The following is a 23,551-nucleotide window of genomic DNA, read 5'->3' as shown; positions in this document are numbered from 1 at the left end:
CTCAGTGGTCACAGAGGAGGGAAAGCACTAGTTGAAAGTGGCCAAAGGAAATGCTCAGAATGTACAGCAAGCACAAGCAGCAGTGTCCAGTTCTTAGAGTGGCCGTGGTTTTGGGGTGTTTTTTCCAACAAGAAAGGGGTTTGGCCATGGAAATGGCCACGTAAGAGAAAGATGTGGGTATCTCTTTCTTAAAGCTCATTCAGACAGTACCGAGGTTTCAGGCAAAGATAAAAGGAGGAAGGTGAGGGAAATTCCTGATGATTTTACTAATGTTAAAATTCCATAGATTTGGCTAGTCCTATTTTTTTCTTTCATGTCATCAATTCAGAATTCTATAAAGGAAGAGAATGACATCAAGGAAAATCATTGGCCTAGGAGAAAAGAGCCCGTAGGCGTTGAGGTGTTATATATGTGGAGCCAGAAAACTCTGGAGCATCAGGGAGACTCCAACTTAAGGCAACAGCATGGGTAAATATGGGCTTGGAGAGCACTGGGAATGAGAGGCAAAGAGTGGTGCCCAGGGGGCACTTGCCCCTAAGGCAGGCCTTGCAGATCTAGAGGCAATTCAGTGTTGGGGTAAAGAGTTCAGTGTGAAACTGGGGTGGAATTGGGTTTCCAAGTACATTGCCTGATGTCTTATGATTTGTTCTGCCAGTTTTTTTCAGGAAGATCTTCATCTTGCAGCTGGTAGGGCTGGTGCTGACCTACGATTTCACTGACTGTAACTTTGCGAAGATTGAAGAGGAATATCAGAATGTCATTTTTCTAGCCCTGAAGGAATATATGAATGGAGTAAGTGAAGAAACATTTTTTAAAACAACAAATATCTTTTCATCGGAAGAGTAGGCATACACATATGCAAACTACAATGTAACTTTCAAGAAAAGAAATAATTTGAAAAAAAATCATGGCCCAGCATTTTGTCAAAATTTTTTACAAGTGATATTGAAATATATTGGCTTCTAAAGTGACAGTCTAGAAATTGGCACACTAAGTGTGCAAATGCTGACGAGGAGCAGCTATCGATAGGTAACACATAATCCACCAAGGGTGTCTATCTTCTTCCAAATTGCTGCTCTGCCAGTGCAGTACAAAAAGGACAGGGGGTAAGGGATGGAGAAAGAAAGAGGAGTAATAGAGAGGGAACTCTTGTAAGTTAAATCTATCCAGTGAGGATGGGGGGAGGGGGTGCGGTAGGGGTGTGGAGGTGCACTTCAGATCTTCCTAATGTTCTAGATGCCTTAGGATGCCATTATGGGATAAGGCAAACTTCCGATTTTTTCATATAAAGTAGTAATTGTTTTCCTGATTATTCTAATTTCTGGATAAAGCTGCATGTGTGAAATTCCTAAACAGCTACAGGGCAGATGTGGGCATTTGAAACATGGCATTATTGCTCACATGTGTAGCCCTGTGTGCAGGTGTGCCCACTTTCGGGGGGGGGGGTTGTGGCTCCTTCTAGGACAGGATCCTTTGATATCCAGTTTCAAACACCAGCAGGCACTAGCTAAAGACTTTAAGCGTTTTACTACCTTGTCAATGACAAACAGATGCATAGGAAACAAGTGCCTAAGTGGAAACTGCTTTCAAAGCATCTTTAAAACGTAGGAGTACCGGAGCAGGGTAGCTGGAGGATGATTTCTCCTGTGAACTTAAGTCTTTACCCTTCTTGTCGTATGCTTTTTTCCTTCCTTCCAGATCAAAAGTACCCAGTTCAACCACACTGTCTACTGTGGAGACCGGGTGAGTAAGTGGTCAGCGCTACTGGCTTTCTCCAGAAAGATGCCAGGCATTCCAGGGAGGGGGGATCCTACGGCGTGTAGAACTCCAGGCAGCGGCTGGGCTCCCAGGCGACGCCGACCGAGTGGGGACAACTGGGCTGCCGGAAACCTCTGGGCCGGTGCCCAGCTTTGGAGGCCACTTCTGTTCCAGTCTGGAGCGAGGGAGTCTGTTTCCGGACTGAGTGGGATGTCGGGAGAGGCTCCTCCTCCTCCCACCCTCCGGGAGGAAAGGCAGATCAGGAACCGGGACCAGGGAAAGACGTCAGGGGCACCCCCTCTCCGGGTGGGACGTGGAGCCTCTGCGCTGGGGGCCGCCTCTTGGCAGTGGCCCGGGCCCCGAGCCTTGCGCGCAGCGAGCGTCAGCGCGGGCCCCGTCTCGTTAGGCGCCCTCTGCCACTCTCACAACGCTCCTCCTTCCTTCTCCTTCTCTGGGTTCTTTCTCCCTCCCTTCTACCCAGACCTCTTTCCTCTTACTTGAATCGCTTTTGTTGTGTCTCCTGCTCCTTCCCCACCTCCCCTGCTTCCCCTTTCACTTATTTATCAACTCTTTTTTCTCTTTCTGTTTTTTTCCCCTGGCGTTTTTCTCGTAAACTTTTCCTTTTCTCGTAAACTTTGCCGCCTGTGAGCAGCCGAGTTGTCTCACCGAAATCGAGCGCCTTACCTTCAAGTCCAGCCAATGCCTGTCACTCGCCAAGAAAATTGTAACAGCAACTAACGCTACGCTCAACAGCCATTGCCCAGGCCACTCCGGAATTCAGGTAAGCCTATGCATTAGACTCTTGCTTTTCAAGAGCTAACCTTAAATTAAAGTGGGGCTTTCTTGCAGAATTCGTTGTGATTTTCATCTTTTGAAGAGCAAATAAGCCAGGTAAAATCTGTTGATTATCAGTTAGTCCCAAGTGGACACCTGGACCCAAACCGACCTATTTCCAGGGTTCTGATTCTTTTGGCAGAATTATGGTTCTATACCTTCTGCCAATGTTTTAAGGTATGACCAGTGAGCCTCCTACATCAGAATGTCCTGGCTGCCTGAGAATGCAAGAGTGAATGTCCAAAATACCAATTCCTAGGGACCCCAACCCAGACTTTCAAAATCACAGTCTCTGTGTCTGGGCTCCTTATAAGCTTCTTATCCATTCCAAAGTTTGAGCAGCATTGCTTGGGCTTATCACTTAATAATGTGTGCTGCTTTCTTAAAATGTTAAATTAGGGGCCGGCCCATTGCCGAGTGGTTAAGTTCATGCGCTCCGCTTGGGCAGCTGGGGTTTCTTAGGGTCTGTCCGATCCTGGGCACGGACATGGCCCGGCTTGTCAGGCTACGCTGAGGCAGCATCCCACATGCCACAACTAGAAGGACCCACAACTAAAATATACAACTATGTACTGGGGGAATTTCGGGAGAAAAAGCAGAAAAAAAAAGGATTGGCAACAGTTGTTAGCTCAGGTGCCAATCTTAAAAAAAAAAAATGTTGAATTATACCTTAAATCTCTACCCCATGTTTCCTTAATTGCTTGTGTGGGTGGTATTGCTGTCTCTTTACATAATGGATTTTTTCATATGCAGTTACTTGCATTTGAATGAACATGTAACTTTAAATATGAAAACAGCAGTGCAGAGTTAGGAGTAGGAAGTGTGGAGACAGCCTTGCCTGACTTTGTATCCTAGCCCCATAACTTCTAACTGTGAAAACCTGGATAACTGACTTAGCCTCTGTGTACTCAGTTTCATCTGCAAAATGAGGATCATGTCAGCAAGTCCCATATAGTTTTCTGAGGGTTAAATTAGTCAATGTAGGTAAAAGCACTTGGAACAGTGCCTGGCATGTAACAGGTACTCAATAAATATTTATTTCAGAGGGCAAGTAAAGTGGGGAATTTATCTTCCTGATGACAAATTTTAAAAAGGCAAAGTGAGACCAGTGCAGATATGTATGATTGCTGCCTGTTAACCGGTGGACTTTATCAATCTGCACAATGAGAATCCGGGTGGCCAAGTCTGTCACTTTTTCAGGGATTGAAGACTGAAGCCATAGGGTTGATCTGGGTTGAGCTTGAGTTGGGTACACAATACCAGGCAACCATGTGAAAAACCCGTTTGGCTCTATGCCTTCTATCGGAGACCGTGGCAAATCTACAGATGGCTGCAATGCAGTTCGGCCATGTAAGAGCATGGAAGACAGGCTAGGTCAAGTTCTGGATAGCATGTGAGAAACAGAGAGTCGGAAATAATTTATTTCAGCCCCCTCCCAAGCCCAAGGGGAGAACTGAAAAACAATAACGTTTAATTATGGTTTAGCAGATTTCAGATTGTAAGATTTTTGCTTAGTAACCAGGTTAACTTTTTTGATCTGAGTAGTATGTGTCTAGGAGGCCCAGTCTGTCACTACTCAAGAGTAATTCAGGTGAAGGAATACACTGGAAGATTATTGCAATATTTTTTTAAGTTTAGACCCCACTTCAGAATAAGCCTTTTGGTGTCTGTGGCACAGGTAGGTGGTGGAAGAGGTAGAAGGCGGGAGCACTTTGGATCCGCATAATAGGTGAACTGATTAATATCTATAAAGAGGCATAAGACAAGTCCTGTTCTTGAGGAACTTATGATCTTGTCAGGGATATCATGAAATCACCAACTTATTCGTTCATTTAATCATTCAGTAAATATTCAGTGTTTCCTGTGTATAAGACATGGTGCTCAGCACTATGGGGAATACCTATGATGCAATAATAAAGTGTGTAAGTGAGAGCCAAGTTAAGTGAAACACACTTGTAAGCATTAGAAGCCTTTCCAAAAGGAAAGTCTGAACAATTAGCAAAGGCCTTGTGAAGGAAGTGTGCTTGGCCTTGAAGCAGGAGGAAGTGGGTGGAAAGATGGAAGGACATTCCTCTGGAGAAAGCACTAGGAGCAGAGAGTAAGCAGATGTTTGAGAGACACATTGAGAGATGGATTTGCATGGAGAAGACAATATAACCTGCCACTCAACAGTGGTTAAAGATAGTGACAATTAATTTTGACCATTGATTCTCCTATTCCACAGATAAATAATACCCAGGCAATGAAGAAAAGAAAGAAAAGAGAAGTCACGACAAATAAATGCCTTAAACAAGTCTCAAACTTAATAGAATTGTGGCGTTATTTCAGTCGCTCCCAGTGAAACAAAATAAATCTCCACTGAAGTCCTATTTCACAGTAACAAATTATCTTTACTAGGTAGATAGAACATTAACTCTGGGATGTTTAAAAGACTACCAATGGTTATTTTTTAATTACAGAAGGGTTTCTTAACTTATTTTTGTAAGCTTTCCTCATTTAATGTAGGTCTGTAATGCAGGGAAAGTACTAATCCTCAAATGAAATGTTGGGGGGAGACTTTGTAGCGTTAATGCCTGGGCCACTGGCTTTGTGGCAGTAATTCTCAGCTGGAATTACATAAGCCTTACTTGAGGTAAGAATCTAAAAGTGTAGTAGAAGAACTTTTTCCCTTGAAAAAGGAAAAAAGTTGAACTCAGTAGCATGTAAACCTCTGTTTAAAAGGTGGGCATTTCTTCCACATGCACTGACATTTCTTATGTTCTCATACTAAAAACTTATGAAAGAAGAAGATAAAAGCAGAAGCAGTGCATGAAAACTTGTACATATAATGAAGCAGTTTGAAAGAATTTCCAAGCAAAATATTGTGAAAATATTCTAAGCCGAGTTTTAAAAATTACTTAACTGACAAGAGTGGTGTATGCAAGCAGATCCTGAAGAAGTGCCTTTGTTAAAGCTAAAATACAGATGTTTTAAAATTTATGGAATATATTTTTAATTTATTTTGTAAGCACTTTAAACATGTACATATTGCTTTGTAATTGACACTAATATATTTCTTAATAAAATCTCAAATTCATTTCTTCTGAATGGTGTTTTTGTTTGTTTGTTTTTTGTGAGGAAGAGTGTCCCTGAGCTACTGTCCGTGCCAGTCTTCCTCTAGTTTTTATATGTGGGACGCTGCCATACCATGGCTTGACGAGCATGTGTAGGTCTATGCCTGGGATCTTGGCCCACAAACTCTGGGCTGCCAAAGCAGAACGTGTGAACTTAACCACCGTGTCGCTGGGCTGGCACCTGAATGGTGTTTTTAATGTAGTTAGCAGACAATTTTCACACATACTTTTCTGAGGGGCCTCACTTTTCTTCAGTTCTTTACCACCCCTCATCCTTGGAGCCCACTGACTGCTCCCCTACTGCATTCTGCCTGTTGGCCCTGCCTATAGAGAGAATATTTGTGGATTGGTGGCTTCAGGATGCTTTCCAATCCTTTTCGTAAAATATGTCTCTAGTCCCTCCTTCTTTCCCCTGTTGAACCTCCCCACACCTGGAAGAGACCGAGGAGTCATATGTAAACAAGACATGTCAAATCCATTCTATTCTTGGGTGCCTGCTGCAAGCTAGAGTCACAGGCGCCCTCTGACTCACCCTGCACTGGAATGCTCGGAACACCAGTGGGAGGGGCCACCCTAGCCACAGAGCCCAGGCCAACATAGAGCAGACAGGAATACATCGTTCATCTTGTGAGCAGGAACTTTCCCCAGACCACTGCCCTAAGGGCTGGCACAGATAGAAGAGGCGAGGTTCAATGTCCCTAAATCCATCTTACTTGCCAATAAGTAAGAGGAAGTTTACATTATGTATCCAATAAGCATTTATAGTGCACCTACTGTGTGCCAATCCTTCAGGCAAGTACTGAGGATATATAAGTAAATAAGACACAGCTCTTACTGAGAGAAGCTCAGAGTGTAGCTCAATAAGCAGGTTCCTTTGCCCTGAGGGAAATCAGGAAGTGCCCTCTTTCCAAAAACCTTCCTCTGAAGACCCAGCCCAGGGTCTTAAATGCCATCATAAGAGAAACTCCTTTGGGTCTAGGATAGGCCAGTATTCATTAATTTCCTATGCAAAAGGTGGGGAATGGGATGATAATTTAAGCCTGTTAACTCCATCTTATTAGGGATCTGTTGACTGTGTATTTCACTAAACTGTGAAAAGAAATAGCCTCACAATTTTTCTCAAGGTTTTTGCCCAATTTCCATAAGAGCAGAGAGGCATGAAGGACTGAGCAAAGAGACAGCTCAAAGTCATCTCATTAAATGCAGTTTCTTTGAGTTTTCTGCTATATCTTTAAAAATTTGTGTAATTTATATAGTTTATTCTTCTATTTATCCCATAGGTGTTTTAATCTAAAAACAGTTATTTTAATTACTATCAAGTAAAAGTAATGTGCAAGAAGATGCTCCATATTAAACTAATAAGAACTTTTCCAAATATATATTTCTACATTTTGAAATGTATTGAGGTTTTTTTGGTGGACTAATATATGGTCAGTTTTATAAATGTTCCATGGTCAATGGAAAGAAAGTTGCAAATTCGGATTTAAGCATATAGAGTTGGATATACCTATTGGCGCTACCTTATTAATTATTCTATTTACATAATCTATATCCTTCCTTTTGTCTCCTTCAGATGCTGAGAGAGCTGAGTTAAAGTCTACTGGTGTAATATTTCTTTCTCTTTTTTTGAGGAAGATTAGCCCTAGCTAACTGCTGCCAATCCTCTTTTTGCTGAGGAAGACTGGCCCTGAGCTAACATTCATGCCCATCTTCCTCTACTTTACGTGTGGGACGCCTGCCACAGCATGGCTTGCCAAGTGGTGCCATGTCCGCATCCAGGATCTGAACTGGCAAATCCCGGGCCACGGAAGCGGAATGTGCATACTTAACCTCTGCGCCACCAGGCCAGCCCCTTTATTTCTCTTTATCCCTAAAGTTTTGCTTTCTAATTGTTGATGCTATTTTTATTCAATGCCCAAAAATTCATGAGACCTACTTATTGAGAATTGTACCTTTACCATTATATGTCCAAACAAAACATTTTACTTGTCGAGTAATATATGCCTATCATTTTACTCTCAATCTATTTGAGTCCCTTTGTTTTACATGTATCTCTTGTCCATGGATACATCATTTAGTGTGTGGATGGTAGAAGGAGACGGTGGGGGGCTTGTTTGGTTTTAGCACTGTTATTGTATTGTTATATTTTCTGTTTTCATATTTGTATATTATTTGTATAATTTTAACCTAAAAAAAAGGGTCTTTTCATTTATTCCTGTCAAACATTTCATGTTGATTTTTTTGTCTCATCATTCCAGCATATTGAGATCTTGAGATTTTGAATCTTGATTCTGGTATTTATTATATAACTCTCCCTCATAAGCTTCCAATGGCTCGATTCAAGTTATTGAAAAATTGTTCATCAAGACAGGACCAAGATTTGTTGACCTTCAAAACTGGCATGTCTATAGGTTGATAAAGTCATTTGTCCATGTTCTTTGTTAAGAAAAAAAAAGGTTCCTTTAACTTTGTAGAACTGAATCTCCATTTCCTCACTATAGCCATATCAAAATAAAGGTCAGAGGAAATTTGTCAAATGCTTTACTGAAGTCAAAATATACTAAGCCCTCAAATGATCCCTCAAATCTACAAATTAAATAAACTTAACCAAAGAATAAATGGGATTTTTTTTTAAAATCTCAATTGTATTCCTGTCTAAATCTTAAAAGCCAACTGTTAGAGAATATGACCAGTGAATAATATTGAGCAGATCTGGTTTTTTTAGTGTTCCTGCCTGCCCATTATTTGAAAGTATAACTTCTCTTAAATGTTTTTGTTCCCGCTGTAGCTTTGAGAATACCTCCCAGCTGGGATTGTACTTTTTAAATACAGCTATGCTTTTTAACATCCAGTGTTTATGGAATACCAACTAATAACATTTCACCATTACTATTATGTAAAAGTTATTTATGCCTAAACCTAAGGACATAAGGATAATAGTTTATACATGGGGATAATAGCTAATTAACTTTCTTGAGTCTCAGATTCTATACGTCTAAAATAAGGATGATGTTGCCTAATTTAAAAGATTATCATGAGAATTAAAGTACATAATAAATATAAAGCCCCTGGCAAATGGTAAGAAAAATATTTTAAATTTAGCTATTCAAATGCCTGTTTCATTATAAAGATGAGAAATATGGGCTGTTATAGAGTCTGGTAAATCTCTTTTTAGTTTTTAGTTTTCTGTCTAAGACTGCTGTGTAGCAATGGAAAGAAGGTTGAAAAGTTTAAGCATACAATTATTGACAGTTTGGCAATTTTGTCTTTAAATTTCTTTTTTCTTTTTTGGAGGAAGATTAGCCCTGAGCTAACATCCGCCACTAATCCTCCTCTTTTTGCTGAGGAAGGTTGGCCCTGAGCTAACATCTGTTCCCATCTTCCTCTATTTTATATGTGGGATGCCTGCCACAGCATGGCTTGGTAAGTGATGCATAGGTCTGCACCTGGATCAGAACCTGCGAACCCAGGGCCACCAAAGCAGAGCGCACGAACTTAACTGCTATGCCACTGGGTCGGCCCTGTCCTTAAAATTTTTGATTGAGGACTTTTGCTTCTGGCCAAGATGGAGTAACAGGGTCTAGATTTACTCTCCTACCTGAAATGACCTCTTTCCACCCCAACACATGCACACCCTAAGGAAAAAAGACTACAAAGTACATAGAACAGTGGTTTTCAAAACATTGAACATCAGATAATGATGGACAGTAATCCTAATGAAAGGAAACAAATGAGGTGAGCCTTACGGTTACCCAGCTTACTGGTTTGAGTTTCCTGACCATGGCATAGGGAGAGGACTCAGGTAGAACCAGGAGACTTCCTGAGTTGAGGAGACAGACTGAGAGTCCAGTGAGACCAAGGCAGTAGAGTTCATAGGACAGAGTAGCAAAGGAGAGAGAGGTACACAGAGAAAGAAACTTGGAGATCTGTAGAGGGCAGAGTACTGGCCAGCACCTGACTGTGAGAAAACTGCCCAAGACGAGGGAAAGGACTATCTGAAAGATTAGAGTGAACAGTGCTCAATCGGGGCCAGGAAGATTGCCTATTCCCACCAGCTAGACAGAAAAATCTCAATTCCTTAGGCTTTGGACAGGGTACTCAGAAGAGTCGTACCTCAGTAATGGAGAAAAATTCACCCAAGCCTAACTGCTGCAAGATTCCCACCTAACAATTCTTAAAAGCAAGACTTGAAAGGATCAAACTGTTTGCAAGTAACGTAGCTGCATTCCATAACAAACCTCAAGAATATATATAGGAACAAAAAATATCTGGGACCCAATAAGGCAAAATTCACAATGTTTGGCATGTAATTAAAGATGATCAGACATGAAGGAGGAAGGGAAATACGCATGATGAGAAGAAAAAAATTACACTCATTCATAGAAGTTAAAATTAGCAGGCAAAGACATGAAAGAAATTTTTATAACTATTTTCAATATGTTTAAAAGTTAAATCGAGATATGGAAGATATAAAGAAGATCCAAATCCAAGTTCTGAAGATGAAAACTACAATGCGTAAGATGAAAAATACAGCAGGTGGCATTTGGAAACTATCAAAAGTAAAACAGAGAGAAAAAAACACTTAAAAATGAAAAGATTGTCATTGAGCTGTGAAACAAGAGCAAGTGCCTAATATACATGTAATCAGAGGCTCTTAAGGAGTGACATGAAGAGATACCAAGAAAATACAGAAAGTAACAATGGATATTTCCAAATTTGTAAAATAAACTATAAACCCATAGCTCCAAGAAGCTCAGTGAAGCATGAGAAATGAAGAAAACCACCCTAATGCTCATCGAAATCAAATTGCTCGAAACCAGAAAAGGGAATTGTACAGGCCTTCAGAACGTCCTGTTAGGACTTCATCTCCTTCCTTAGCACTTTGGTTTTCTCTCTTTGACCATTTCCCCTGTACTACTTACACATTCTTTCATAAGAAACATCATGATATTGTCTATTAAATAGAAATAAATTTAACATTGCATAGCCTTAATTACTGATTTCTACCTGTTAGCTTCAGTTTAAGCAGAAGGGTTGGAAGAATCATTATGTTCATTTTTTTTAATTAAGATTACGATAGTTTACAACCTTGTGAGATTTCAGTTGTACATTATTGTTAGTCATGTTGTGGGTACACCACTTCACCCTTTGTGCCCTCCCCCCACCCCCCTTTTCCCTGGTAACCACCGATCAGTTCTCCTTGTCTATATGTTAACTTCCACCTATGAGTGGAGTCATAAAGAGTTCATCTTTCTCTGTATGGCTTATTTCGCTTAACATAATACCCTCAAGGTCCATCCATGTTGATGCGAATGGGACGATTTTGTCCTTTTTTATGGCTGAGTAGTATTCCATTGTGTATATATACCATATCTTCTTTATCCAATCATCAGTTGCTGGGCACTTAGGTTGGTTCCATGTCTTGGCTATTGTAAATAATGCTGCGATGAACATAGGGGTGCATGGGACTCTTGGAATTGCTGATTTCAAGTTCTTAGGAATAGATACCCAGTAGTGGGATGGCTGGGTCATAAGGTATTTCTATTTTTAACTTTTTTAGAAATCTCCATACTGTTTTCCATAGTGGCTGCACCAGTTTGCATTCCCACTAACAGTGTATGAGGGTTCCTTTTTCTCCACAACCTCTCCAACATTTGTCACTCTTGGTTTTGGATATTTTTGCCAATCTAACGGTGTAAGGTGGTATCTTAGTGTAGTTTTGATTTGCATTTCCCTGATGATTAGTGATGATGAGCATCTTTTCATGTGTCTATTGCCCATCCTTATATCTTCTTTGGAGAAGTGTCTGTTCAGGTCCTCTGCCCATTTTTTGATCGGGTTGTTTGATTTTTTGTTGTTGAGCTGTGTGAGTTCTTTATACATTATGGAGATTAACCCTTTGTCAGATAAGTAGCTTGTAAATATTTTTTCCCAATTAGTGGGCTGTTTTTTTGTTTCAATCCTGTTTTCCCTTGCCTTGAAGAAGCTCTTTAGTCTGATGAAGTCCCATTTGTTTATTCTTTCTATTGTTTCCCTCATCTGAGGAGTTATTGTGTCCGAAAAGATTCTTTTAAAACTGATGTCAAAGAGTGTACTGCCTATATTCCCTTCTAGAAGACTTATTGTTTCAGGCCTAATCTTTAGGTGTTTGATCCATTTTGAGTTTATTTTTGTGAATGGTGAAAAAGAATGGTCAATTTTCAATCTTTTACGTGTGGCTGCCCAGTTTTCCCAGCACCATTTGTTAAAGAGACTTTCTTTTCTCCATTGTAGGCCCTCAGCTCCTTTGTCGAAGATTAGCTGTCCATAGATGTGTGGTTTTATTTCTGGGCTTTCAATTCTGTTCCATTGCTCTGTGCACCTGTTTTTGTACCAGTACCATGCTCTGTGCACATGTTTTGATTACTGTAGTTTTGTAGTATGTTTTGAAATCAGGGATTGTGATGCCTCCAGCTTTGTTCTTCCTTCTCAGGATTGCTTTAGCAATTCGCGGTCTTTTGTTGCCCCATATGAATTTTAGGATTCTTTGTTCAATTTCTGTAAAGAATGTCATTGGGATTCTGATTGGGATAGCGTTGAATCTGTAGAAAGCTTTAGGTAGTATGGACATTTTAACTATGTTTATTCTTCTAATCCATGTGCATGGAACGTCTTTCCATCTCTTTACGACATCAACAATTTCTTTCAAGAAAGTCTTGTACTTTTCATTGTATAAATCTTTCACTTCCTTGGTTAAACTTATCCCAAGGTATTTTATTCTTTTCGTTGCGATTGTGAATGGGATTGAGTTCTTGAGTTCTTTTTCTGTTAGTTTATTGTTAGTGTATAGAAATGCTGCTGATTTGTGTATGTTGATTCATTATGTTCATTTTCTGCCATTCTTTAAGTAAAGATAGAGTTTACCATAAATGAAACCAACATTTATTGAGTAGCTTTATCATTTACTTTTCTTATGTGAGCTAGCTACTATCCCCATTTTATAGATGCAAGAAAAGGCTCAGTGAGTAAAATATCCAACATAGCACAACTAGTAAGAGCAGTATCTAGCTGATTCCAAACTGTGTGCACTTTTCCTTACTTGAGAATGAAATTTGAGATTTTTAAATAAGAAATGTCTTCTGCCAAGTGGAAATGTGCCTCTTACCTAACAGATGTTGTAGTTGTCTTCTCAACATCCATTATACCTCCTCTCAATTATGCATCAATTTCCGCCACTTTCCATGGGGTTTTGGATTGATCCCAGCTCCTGAGGTGATCCTTGATTAGTCTAAATCAGTCTGGTGGTTCCAATATCCTTGTTTGGAGTTGATAGAGTTAACCAAACTAAAATCAAGCAGCACATGGAAATCCCCTAATTTGGGTCCTGTTCAGGGATAAGCATATGACCACTTTTGCTGATGAACAATAAGTGTAAGTTTTTGGGGAAACTCTGAAAAATGTTTCTTCACTGTTAAGAAGGACCCTAGGATGAAAGGCTCCCCCTCTCATGGGATGCGGACAAAGAACCATGCAGCAGCAATTGTAATTGGCAGTTATCCTAAGCCCAGCTTTAAGATGAAGCTGAGAAATAAGATGGAAAGACTGTGAGGTTTAAAATGCATAATTGAATGGGTGGTTCAACCAACCTTGAAGTCCACCCTACTTCTTTATTTTTTATCTCATGAGCCAGTTGAGTAAAGATTTTTTTGTTTGTTTGCTTTTGGTTTTGTTTTTCTGTGTGCGTGGTTGTTACTTATTGTTGAAAGCTGTATTTTATCTGAATGCCAACAAAAGATAAGTTAAGCTTTGATTTAAGGAATAATTTGAAGTGGGGCTGGAGGTGGAGAGTGGTGAGCAAGATGAAGCCAGGCCTTAATATCAGGGGGAACAAGCCTGAAGTTGTGACCTAGGATAGTGAAGAACAGGAGAAGCCAGCGTGGAAAACGGATAACACTCTTTGGCATATTTCACACTGCTTCCTATAAACTCTCATGTCAATATATTACTGCCTTGGCGATTATTTCTCAGATGCTACTTTTCTAGAATTTGCTCATCGATGCACTGTATTTATGACCCTGCTCCCTCCCCTCCTACTCTCCCTTCCACTAACTATGCTTCTTATGGAAAAGGGGATGGCAAGGGATTTCAAACTGTACTGAGGATGAATTTAGATTGTGTTTGGAGCAGATATCTTGGATATGAAAATCTGCGGAATAATTTGGGGTAACAGATCACATGGATGTGGAGTTTGAGGAAGATCTGGTGAAATCTTATCAGTATGGCTCATACTTCATCCTGGTACAATACCTAACACATAGTGGATTCTCAGTAAATATGCTGAGTAAATGCATAAGTGAATTAAAATGAAATTAAAAGTTAAATACCTGTTTCCCAAGAATAAACTTTTCCTTAAAGGTCATCATGAGTCAGAAACCGAATTGATAGCAGCAACTATCAGATGAGCCGTTTCATGTCTGCCACCTACTTTCCTTCCCCATTACTTCTGTAGGTCCATAAAAGGCAAAAAGATTATCATATTCCAAAATTAACGGATTTTGTTGTAGTCTGCCACTATTCTCCACAGGCTTCTTTCCCAACAATCCTCCTCTACCCGCCCCCAAAAAATGCAAAATAAAAATTAAACTTACATTCATTCAAGCACCAAACATCCCCTGAGCCTTTATTCTGTGTCATCCCTGTGCACACAGCTGAGATCATGGATAATTTGAACATCTTAAAACATACCAGAGGATATTTATCCTTTGTGAACCTTGTGTCCCTCACCTTTATAATATAGCTTTAATACTTCTGTTAAAAAAAAAAAACTATACTTTTGAAAAATTTCATTTTTATAAGCTAACTTTCATATATTTCTCTTGAGTTCACTAGGCTTTCACCAGGTTATGGTGAGATAATAAACAATCATCAAATACCATTGCTTGCAACAACCACAGTTAATTCCCACTCAGGTTACAATTGGCAATTGCAAGTCAACTCCAGGTCTTTTCCACATATCTTCTCATTCCAGGACCCAGGCTGAAAAAGCAGCCCCTATCTGGGAATGCCTTTCTCTGTGGCAGAAGAAAAGAGCAAGAGAGTTGGCATAAACGTGCAGTGACTCTTCAAGCTTCTGTTGGGACCTGGTGTATGTCACGTTTTCTTAGGAACAATGACCAAAGCAAGTCAAATGCTCCCTACCCCACCCACAAAGGATTTGCTACAAGGCACCGGCAAAAGGCAGGGATATAAATCTTCTTACAGGGAGGGAGCGTAAATGCTGGGAATGCTAAGTGATACATACTACTCATTACTCTGGGAGGGAACATGACTGATAGAATGAAGAAAGACCATACCACCTTTTTAACATTTACATATTTAAATATAAGGGTTTTTTTCTTAAACAAATATTTATTGAGCACCTCTTTCGTTCCAGGCACTGTTCTAGGTGCTTGTTATATATCAATGAACAAAACAAAGAACAAAAAATCTCTACCTTCCTGGAACGTATCCACTAAAATAAAATAAAGCTAATAAATTAGCTAATAGTGTAGTAAGAAGCTCTTCTTCTTTTTGAATTTGAGTAAATATTTACAGATAATTAGCATCTTGGTCACTGTCAAGGCATACCCCAACCATGGCTAGAAATGTGCACTGCTATTGAGAAATGCAGGGTAAAAATGAAAGTTCAAGTAAGCACAACATGTCAAGAACCAAATAAGTTATCATTCTGTTAGCATTTTTTCATTCAAGAATATATGGGTCAGCTATTCAAATTAGTTGACAAGTTATTCTCATCTTCATAATAAAACAGTAACATTTTAGAAGGAAGAAACCTAACAGATTATATACTCAGGCTCTGTTCACTAGATTTGATTGGTAAGACCTCTTCATCACTGTCAAGTAGAAATATGGTCGTGTACATTTTTACTTATTAAGTTAGTCACTTGGTCCAAATCTTATTTGGGTGCCAATTTTCTTTTCCATAAATGAGAAGCATATGGAAATAAAGCAATAAGGATAAGAGTTTATTCTGTATGTTGAACTTAGGTCCCGTGTTCTAAGGTCACCACTGTTTGAGTTCATTTTCACATGCTCAGAGGTTGTTCCCCAAACCTACATCTTTCTGTGGCAGCTTCCTCCCGAGAGGTGGAGCCTCTGCTACCCACTACACCAGAATCAGCCATCTCCAGCATTCCAAGGCACTTCATAGCTCTAATCTTCTGCCCAGACTCCCCTTCCCATTATGATGAATTCCTTTTTAGAGCCCTTGCTGCCTATTTTGACAGCAGATCTCAGAGAGGACTATTTCAAGCCAGGGCTCCTGACAACATATAACCTTGATCATTTTTTTTTTCCCCAGAGGCATCTACACCCATCCAAGTTGCCCAGATAACCAGCTTCCTTCCCTAAGTCATCAACTCTACTAACCAGTCTATGACAGTTCCCCTTGTTGAGTTTGAAATGTCCCACTGAAGCTTTCACCCATCGCAAGCAAACATACTGACCTTGGCACTCCAGTACTGATGGAGTCCATTCAAGTTATTTTTATCATAATGACGAAAACCTTCTCCAAGGATACTGGTGGTCTTCTTCTGTAGAGAGCCAAGCCATATGCTCTAGTTAAAGAGGAAACCCAGGCCTGGAGAAGTTAAATGATGTGGGTCAAACAGTAGATAAAGGGCAACACCAGTTCAGTATTCCTTCTACTACACTACACTGCCCTTCCCCTTTGATTCACATGTTCAGCTTCTTATAAGCACATCTGGGATTCTGAGGCTCTCCCACATAGCTTGCAACAATGCAAAGCCAGTCCATAGAGTTCTCTCTGGCTACCCTTGTGAAGAATCACCATCATATCAACACTGCTGGCATACACCTGGGTCATGCTGATACATTTTTGCGACACACCACACAGCTGCAGTGGGCTATGCCGCCCACTATCAATTTATTTGCTTTGTTCCGTGGGTGGCAGGCTGTCTGCAGGGAAGATGGTTCCTCTACCTACTTTTCTGCCCTCTGGGAAGTCTTGGCCCTAACGTGAACATCTTTACTCAACATAGGATATTCCCTACATTCATAAGACGGTTCATAAGAATCAGGACATGATGTATTTGCCTGTATTCCTGTTAATGGGAGTATCCACAAATACAAGCACATTATTTGCACCTCTTGCATACTCTCTTTCCTACCGAATAGACTAAAGCATCTGGGACTTTTTTAAGTTTGCTTGTATTTCCTATACCCACATAAAATTCATCTCAGAGAACTGGAACTATCAAATATATATTCTAGACTGAAGTAAAAAGATCCAAATTATCAGGGTACCACATCTCTTATTTTCATAATTCAGAAACAAATTTTAACAAAAAGCAAGAATATCCATAAAGTAAAACAGAGAAACTATGGTAATTTTGTACCTTTAATATATACATTATATAGAGCAAAAATACTTCGTTTTTATACAGAAGCATATTTTTAGAAGTGGAAGGGAAGGGACAGAAATTGATAGAATGGAGTTGATACTCAATTTTTAAAATATATTCCTAAGAAGTGTCTGAGAAATATATTAACCATTCTTCTAGACAAATGTTTTGAAGTAGCCAAACATTCCATAATGCAGTTATGTTGTTGGAACATTGTTTTTGTTGATTTTCTCTTCTGCTTTTCCTGAGACACTGTGTTTAAGACCAGAAAATTGATTTCCAGACAGGATCAAATAAGTAGACTTAACTCCATATTCAAGTTTACTTGTTGTAAATATAACCAACTTAGATAAAATAAGCCATATGAACCAAAGCTGGCTTTCAAAATTCAGTGTTCAATTGATGTTTCCTTCCTTTGTTTTCAGGAAAGAAAGAAGTCTGTATGTTTGTTTATTCTCAATCCTGTCTTCATTTTATTCCCTGACATCTTGTTTTTTGTCCTTCTCTACCCTAGCTCCACTTTTAACTTTTGCTATCATGTTATATTGTATGCATTTTTCAAAATCTCCTTTAAAATGTCCTGGAATAAGTCAGAGTATCAATGTAAGTGTGCTACATGATAAATAAAATGGTTCTGTGTTTATCCCTTTCCTTTTATAATCAAGAATATTTCTAGGCAAAAACTGCCAACAGCATTTCCTTGTCCCCCCCACAGCCCTCCACTGGTATCTACAGTGAGGCTCCCTGACCTTGTGGTTGGGTGGCCTATTTGGAAGATGAACAACACAGATAGTGGAGTGATCAAGTTCTTCTCACTGAGAGATTTAGCCAAGTACCTAGCTGGATGTGTAAAGTAGAAAAATAATGGCAAAAATATGAGGCTCAAAGCTTATCACAGGAGAAGATATGGAAAATAAAAACTTAAAAATCCCTCCTCTAAAAGATCGTTACTCTCATCTTGATCATGAAATCCACGCCGGGTTTTTCTTTTTTGGCTACAATTTTCTGAAACTTTTTGAAATATATTAAGATTTTCCTTATCACCTATTTAATCAATTTTTGTAAATGTTCAAGGGCATCTAACAAATACATAGTCTGTGTATAACACACCATAGCTATCTTAAGTCCATGTTTTTATTAGAATTATCCAAATTCTGTTCATCTTCTTTAAAATTCAAAATCAAAGGCTAAAGCTTTTCATGACGTGTTCATCAGTTTCCCCATGAACATCTATCAGCTTTTTATTTATTTTTCCACTGTCACTGAATACATAAAGTTTTGTGGGGATTAAATTTTCACTCCAAACTGTAGCTTTGATGAATATAAAATAGCTTTTTATTTGTTTTGCTATTCTTTACTTAAAATTCTAATTTAGGTTTCCCTACAGTATTTGTAAGGAGTCTGTCTACAGTAAATTATAAATAGTTGGGGTTTGGCCTTTGACCCAAATTAAGTTTTATTATTACTGTCCTTCAACTGTGGAGTTTAACACATTCACAACAACTGTCATAAAAGCATGTTTCGTCTGCTGATATCTTCTTTTATATTTATGTTCACGTTTCATTCTTTCCAGCTCCTGTCTTCCAAAGAAGAAGGAAACTAGAAGAATAATGTATCTCATTTATGTATCTTTTGCAGAGAAATTCTTCTAAAGTATCTTTGGACTGAGAACTAAGGCATTTTATAGAAACTACGTACAAAGTTAAAGGGTAGGATGGGTGTGTCATTTTGAGTATTCAAAATAACAAGTGCCCTCGCATCCTCTCCCTTCCTTGATCCCAGAAAAGCAGACTCCAGGTGGCAGGAACAGGAGAGTAAAAGAGATAGTAGGGGCTGATCTGGTTCCTGTCCTTTCTGAAGCATGGTTCTCTGGCTTTTCCTGTAGTTCTATAAGCAACCCCAGATTCCTCTCACTATTCCCCCAACCCCCACCATAGACTAGGCAGAATCTTTTTTTTTTTTTCAGTTTGCTTATTTCTTTGTACTTCCAACCCAAACATTTCTAATACAGAAATAAAGGGTATTAGGAGTGGAGGAGGACGGATAGGGGTAAAATAAGGGAGTTTTCTTAGGAAAATCAGTTTCTTATTTTTGAAATATTCTGACACAAGCTTTATGTTGAAAGATAACCTCTTCTATAGTCCTCTATTATTTTAGGTCAGCCTCTCCATCAAAGCTCTTTTTTGGACTAGAGCTGACCTCTCTAGTATTATCACTGTAGCAAATTTCCCTTGTAAAATGGAATCTTTCCGACGAATCTTTGATTTCCAGTCCCTGTGATGGTGGGGAGGGGATTAGTTATTACACATTTTCCTTTCATTTGATCAGACTTTTCACATAGTCTGAGCACTTTACACAGGGTTACTTTTGTTTTGTTTCTTAAGGACCGGACATCATGTACATTCACAACCAACATTTTCTATATATAAAAAGATGACTTGTTTTGAGAATATAACCTTTTTACTCACTTATTTACTCATTCACTCACTCATATATTTATTGCTTTCTTGCTAATTTCTTGATGTGTAGTTGGCAAGCATATGATTCATAGGAAAATTGGAGAGTAATAGTTACCCAGAGAAATAACAGCTTAACCAAAATGGTAATCCAGGGATTCAATTTGAAATAGTAAAAAATTAGAAACCAGCTAAATGTCATACAATAAGACTCGATTAAATAAATTACAGGATATTTAATCATAATTATTTAAAATTATGGTACAATTTTTTTTTTTTTTAAAGATTTTATTTTTTTCCCTTTTCTCCCCAAAGCCCCCGCAATACATAGTTGTATATTCTTCTTTGTGGGTCCTTCTAGTTGTGGCATGTGGGACGCTGCCTCAGCGTGGTTTGATGAGCAGTGCCATGTCCGCGCCCAGGATTCGAACCAACGAAACACTGGGCCGCCTGCAGCGGAGCGCGCGAACTTAACCACTCGGCCACGGGGCCAGCCCCATGGTACAATTTTTTAATATAAAAAAGCAAAAGAATGATTATTAGAAAAGTCAATAGCAATTATTTATGAATAGAGAGAAATGGGTATGTAATATTGAAGATCATTTGGAAAACTTCTAAATTATTGTGAATGTCTAATTTCTTTACATGAATGGTGGTTACACAGACATTTGTTTTATTAACATTATATGAAATGTACATATATAAGTATTAAATAATATTGTCAATATTTAGTTATATGAGAATATACTCATGATATAATGTATGTAGAATACAAAAAATATATTTTGTGATCCTAATTGTTGATTAAAGGTCACCTTCTCAGCATTTCTCTGACAACTCTGTTTAAAATTGCAACTCTGACGCTTTCTATCTCTGTGCTTTTTTCCAGAACACTTATCAACATCCTTCAAATTTATTGTTTACTTATTTTTTATTGTCTGTCTCTCTTTTACAGAACCCAAATTCCACGAGGGCAAGTTTTTGTATATGTTTTGATTACATGTATGTTTGAAGCAAGTCCTATATATCTGTCTTGTTTGTTTGTTTGTTTCTCTGCAGGCAAAGAGTCACCCTAAGCTAATATCTGTTGCCATCTTCCTGTTTTGTTTTTTCCCTCCCCAAAGCCCCAGTGCATGTTGTATATCCTTGTTCTAAGTTCTTCTAGCTCTTCTATGTGAGCTGCAACCGTAGCATGGCAACTGATTGTTGGGTGGTGTGGTTCCACAACTGGGAAACAAACCCGGACTACTGAAGCAGAGTGCATCGAACTTTAACCACTAGGCCATCAGGGCTGGCTCGCAAGCCCTGTATATCTTTCTTGTTTTAAAGATTGGCGCCTGGGCTAACATCTGTTACCAGCCTTTTTTTTTTTTCCCTCCTCTTCTCCCCAAAGCCCCCCAGTAGATAGTTGTTGTATATTCTAGTTGTAGGTCCTTCTGGCTGTGCTATGTGGGATGCCACCTCAGCATGGCTTGATGAGCAGTGCTATGTCTGCACCCAGGATACGAATTGGTGAAACCCTGAGCCCCTAAAGCAGAGTGCGTGAACTTAACCACTTGTCCACAGGGCCAGCCCCTGTATGTCTGTTCTGATGATGACAATATCAGAAGCATCTAGAAGTGTCCAGCATTCATTAGATGTTGAATAAATATTTCTTGGAGGAAATGAAGGTCATTCAGGTGAGAAAAGACTTTTCAGCATGAGATCACCAAATGGAAGCATCTGTAGGTCTTCTCTCTGGGACTGTTCAGTTTTCCCATAATCCTCTATGTGGAAGTGCATATTGACCTGAAGGCTGGCTTTCTGGGAGCATGATGAGAAAGGAATTGGGGGGCCCACCAGTGTGTGATGTTCACTTCATCTCCCAGTCTCATCTGCAACACCTTTCTCTGCCTGCTTTCTCTGCCAGAACCTGGATTACTTAGGGTTCATTTCTGGAGAAAATAAACCCTAATCTCCAAAAGAGAAGAAGCCTCACTGTTCTTATTTTAAAGGGTGGCAAATAATTCTTAAATGAGATTCAGTTATTTCTTTCCCTGGAACTTGCTTGGAGACTTCAGTGACTGTAATGAGTTTCAGAATCATATACGACTGAGGTTTTCCATTATGCAAGATGGCATTATCTCAATGGAGCTCTTTCTCAACTGGTGCTGGAGAATTGAAGCCCTGATAATGTGTACTGGCAGCATATGTTCCATGATCTCATTCATTTCCAGTATCCAACAGCATCACTGTGCTATTTTCTCAATGGTCAATAGGTCTCAAAGTAGCCTGTGGACTACTGGCATAAGAACTACCTGGGAAGCTTCTTTAAATGCAGATTCCTGCAGTTCACCCCTCCCTTTGTGAATCAGAGTATTGGGTTGTAGGGACTCAGCAATTCTTTTGCATACTGACCACCACCAGCGACGATAATTTAGTCAGACATCTAGTCAGGTAGAGAGTTAGCTAGAATTCTAAATTGGCTCATAAATATAGTTTTATATGGTCTTTTGAGGTTTATAGCAGGACAAATAAAAAAGAGGTAAGGGAAGCGAACTACAAGAATCCATTATTGCTTCCAAATTTCTAGTTTTGGCAAGGTCTTTGATGGTCAAGATATTGCTTATGGAGAGACCATTTTTGCAACAGTGGATGCTGATCCTGTACCAATGAGATAAGCATGGGAAATTATGCTCATGCCTTCCTAACAGTTCTCCAGGTTGGTGGACACTCCTAACCATAATGTCTTCATTTTATGTTTATCGTGTACCTAAAATGTGCTCTAATTGTATTGAACACATTTTAAACATGTGCTCGTGCCAACACCTGCCCTCTAGATAATTCCATTATGGAGATCTAATGCAAGGTAAAAACTTTTATGGTAATTCACAGGTTGATTTCTTTCATTCATTCTTTCCGTTTTTTGGTTTTTTTGTTTTTTTTTTTTTTTTTGCTACCTTGAGTTCTTTAGTGGCAGGAAGGTCTGATCTTTAAAAGCCTTGAAATCGGGGCCGACCTGGTGGCACAGCAGTTAAGTTCGCACGTTCCGCTTTGGGGGCCTGGGGTGCGTCAGTTCAGATCCCAGGTGCGGACACGGCACCGCTTGGCAAGCCATGCTGTGGCAGGCGTCCCACATATAAAGTGGAGGAAGATGGGCATGGATGTTAGCTCAGGGCCAATCTTCCTCAGCAAAAAGAGGAGGATTGGCAGCAGATTTTAGCTCAGAGCTAATCTTCACCCCCCAAACAAAGCCCTGACATCTGGTATTGACGTGGCTTCCTTATGGATGAAAGTCCTTCCAGGCATCCATTTCCAGAATAGGGAGATTTTATCCATATTGAATATTTGCTCTGGCAAGTAATTTTTCTCCACAATCAGCTTATCTAGACTTTCCAAATGTTCTTCACCTGTCTTCACATCAGCATCTGCAGACTCACCATTCCCTTTCACATTATGAATGATAATGATTCTTGAACTGCTTAAACCAGCAGAGCTAGCAGTAAATTCAATATCACAGTAGGGTCCAGTCTTTTCTTGCACCATCACAAACAAAATTTTTGATTTGGCCATGATTGTTATGGTACTGAGAGGAATACCCTTCTGTGTCTGGTCTTCAATCCAGGTCATTACAAGTTTCTCCAGATCTGATGTAGGCCCTTCTTGAATTTTTGTTAGTTTCATTGCCTTCAGTGAGGCAGATCCTTTAAAAGCTTCCATCACTTTGTTCTTATTCTTTAGGATCGTAGCTATGGTGGAATGGGACATGCCTGACTGGTGAGCAACAACCATCACTGATTTTCCACCTTCATTGTCCTTAATCACCTTAAATTTCATTTCCAGGTCAATCACTTCACATGGCCTCTTCCTGGCAACCTTAACAGTGTATTTTGTAAACTTAGGTGCCATGATAAACAAAACAACCCAGGATTAAATCAAGCACAAGAGAAAATGATGCAATCAAGAGAAGCGGTAAACATGAGATATACGAGGCTGCTGCTGATGTAGC

The 23,551-nt window shown here is 39.5% G+C and overlaps 2 protein-coding genes across 3 annotated transcripts; one reads left to right on the top strand and one right to left on the bottom strand.

Moving 5' to 3' along the window:
- Positions 1 to 328: 328 nt before the first annotated feature.
- TSLP (thymic stromal lymphopoietin) lies at positions 329 to 5,128 on the top strand. Of its 2 annotated transcripts, NM_001164063.3 has the most exons (5): positions 447 to 468; positions 656 to 792; positions 1,699 to 1,743; positions 2,411 to 2,539; positions 4,817 to 5,128. In NM_001164063.3, the coding sequence occupies exons 1-5, from the start codon at positions 465 to 467 to the stop codon at positions 4,931 to 4,933; spliced, it is 432 nt and encodes a 143-aa protein (NP_001157535.1). In that variant the 5' UTR covers positions 447 to 464; the 3' UTR covers positions 4,934 to 5,128. The 2 variants fall into 2 exon arrangements, with proteins under 2 accessions (XP_070088901.1, NP_001157535.1); XM_070232800.1 differs by lacking the exons at positions 2,411 to 2,539; positions 4,817 to 5,128 and having other exon boundaries at positions 329 to 468; positions 1,699 to 2,396.
- A 17,651-nt stretch (positions 5,129 to 22,779) lies between these two features.
- On the bottom strand, positions 22,780 to 23,451 carry LOC138917350 (tigger transposable element-derived protein 1-like). The gene has a single exon (XM_070233362.1). The coding sequence runs from the start codon at positions 23,449 to 23,451 to the stop codon at positions 22,780 to 22,782; it is 672 nt and encodes a 223-aa protein (XP_070089463.1).
- Positions 23,452 to 23,551: the final 100 nt, after the last annotated feature.

This window comes from Equus caballus, chromosome 14 (assembly GCF_041296265.1).
Source record: "Equus caballus isolate H_3958 breed thoroughbred chromosome 14, TB-T2T, whole genome shotgun sequence".
NCBI lineage: Eukaryota > Metazoa > Chordata > Mammalia > Perissodactyla > Equidae > Equus > Equus caballus.
The sequence above is the reverse complement of the archived record's forward strand: the minus strand, read 5'-3'. Positions and strand labels throughout refer to the sequence as shown.

Excerpts from the sequence above, each read along its gene's own strand:
- TSLP (XM_070232800.1), top strand. Across the intron at positions 793-1,698 it reads TGAAGGAATATATGAATGGA|ATCAAAAGTACCCAGTTCAA; the intron begins GTAAGTGAAGAA and ends CCTTCCTTCCAG.
- LOC138917350 (XM_070233362.1), bottom strand. The coding sequence starts at position 23,451 with ATGGCACCTAAGTTTACAAAATACACTGTTAAGGTTGCCAGGAAGAGG.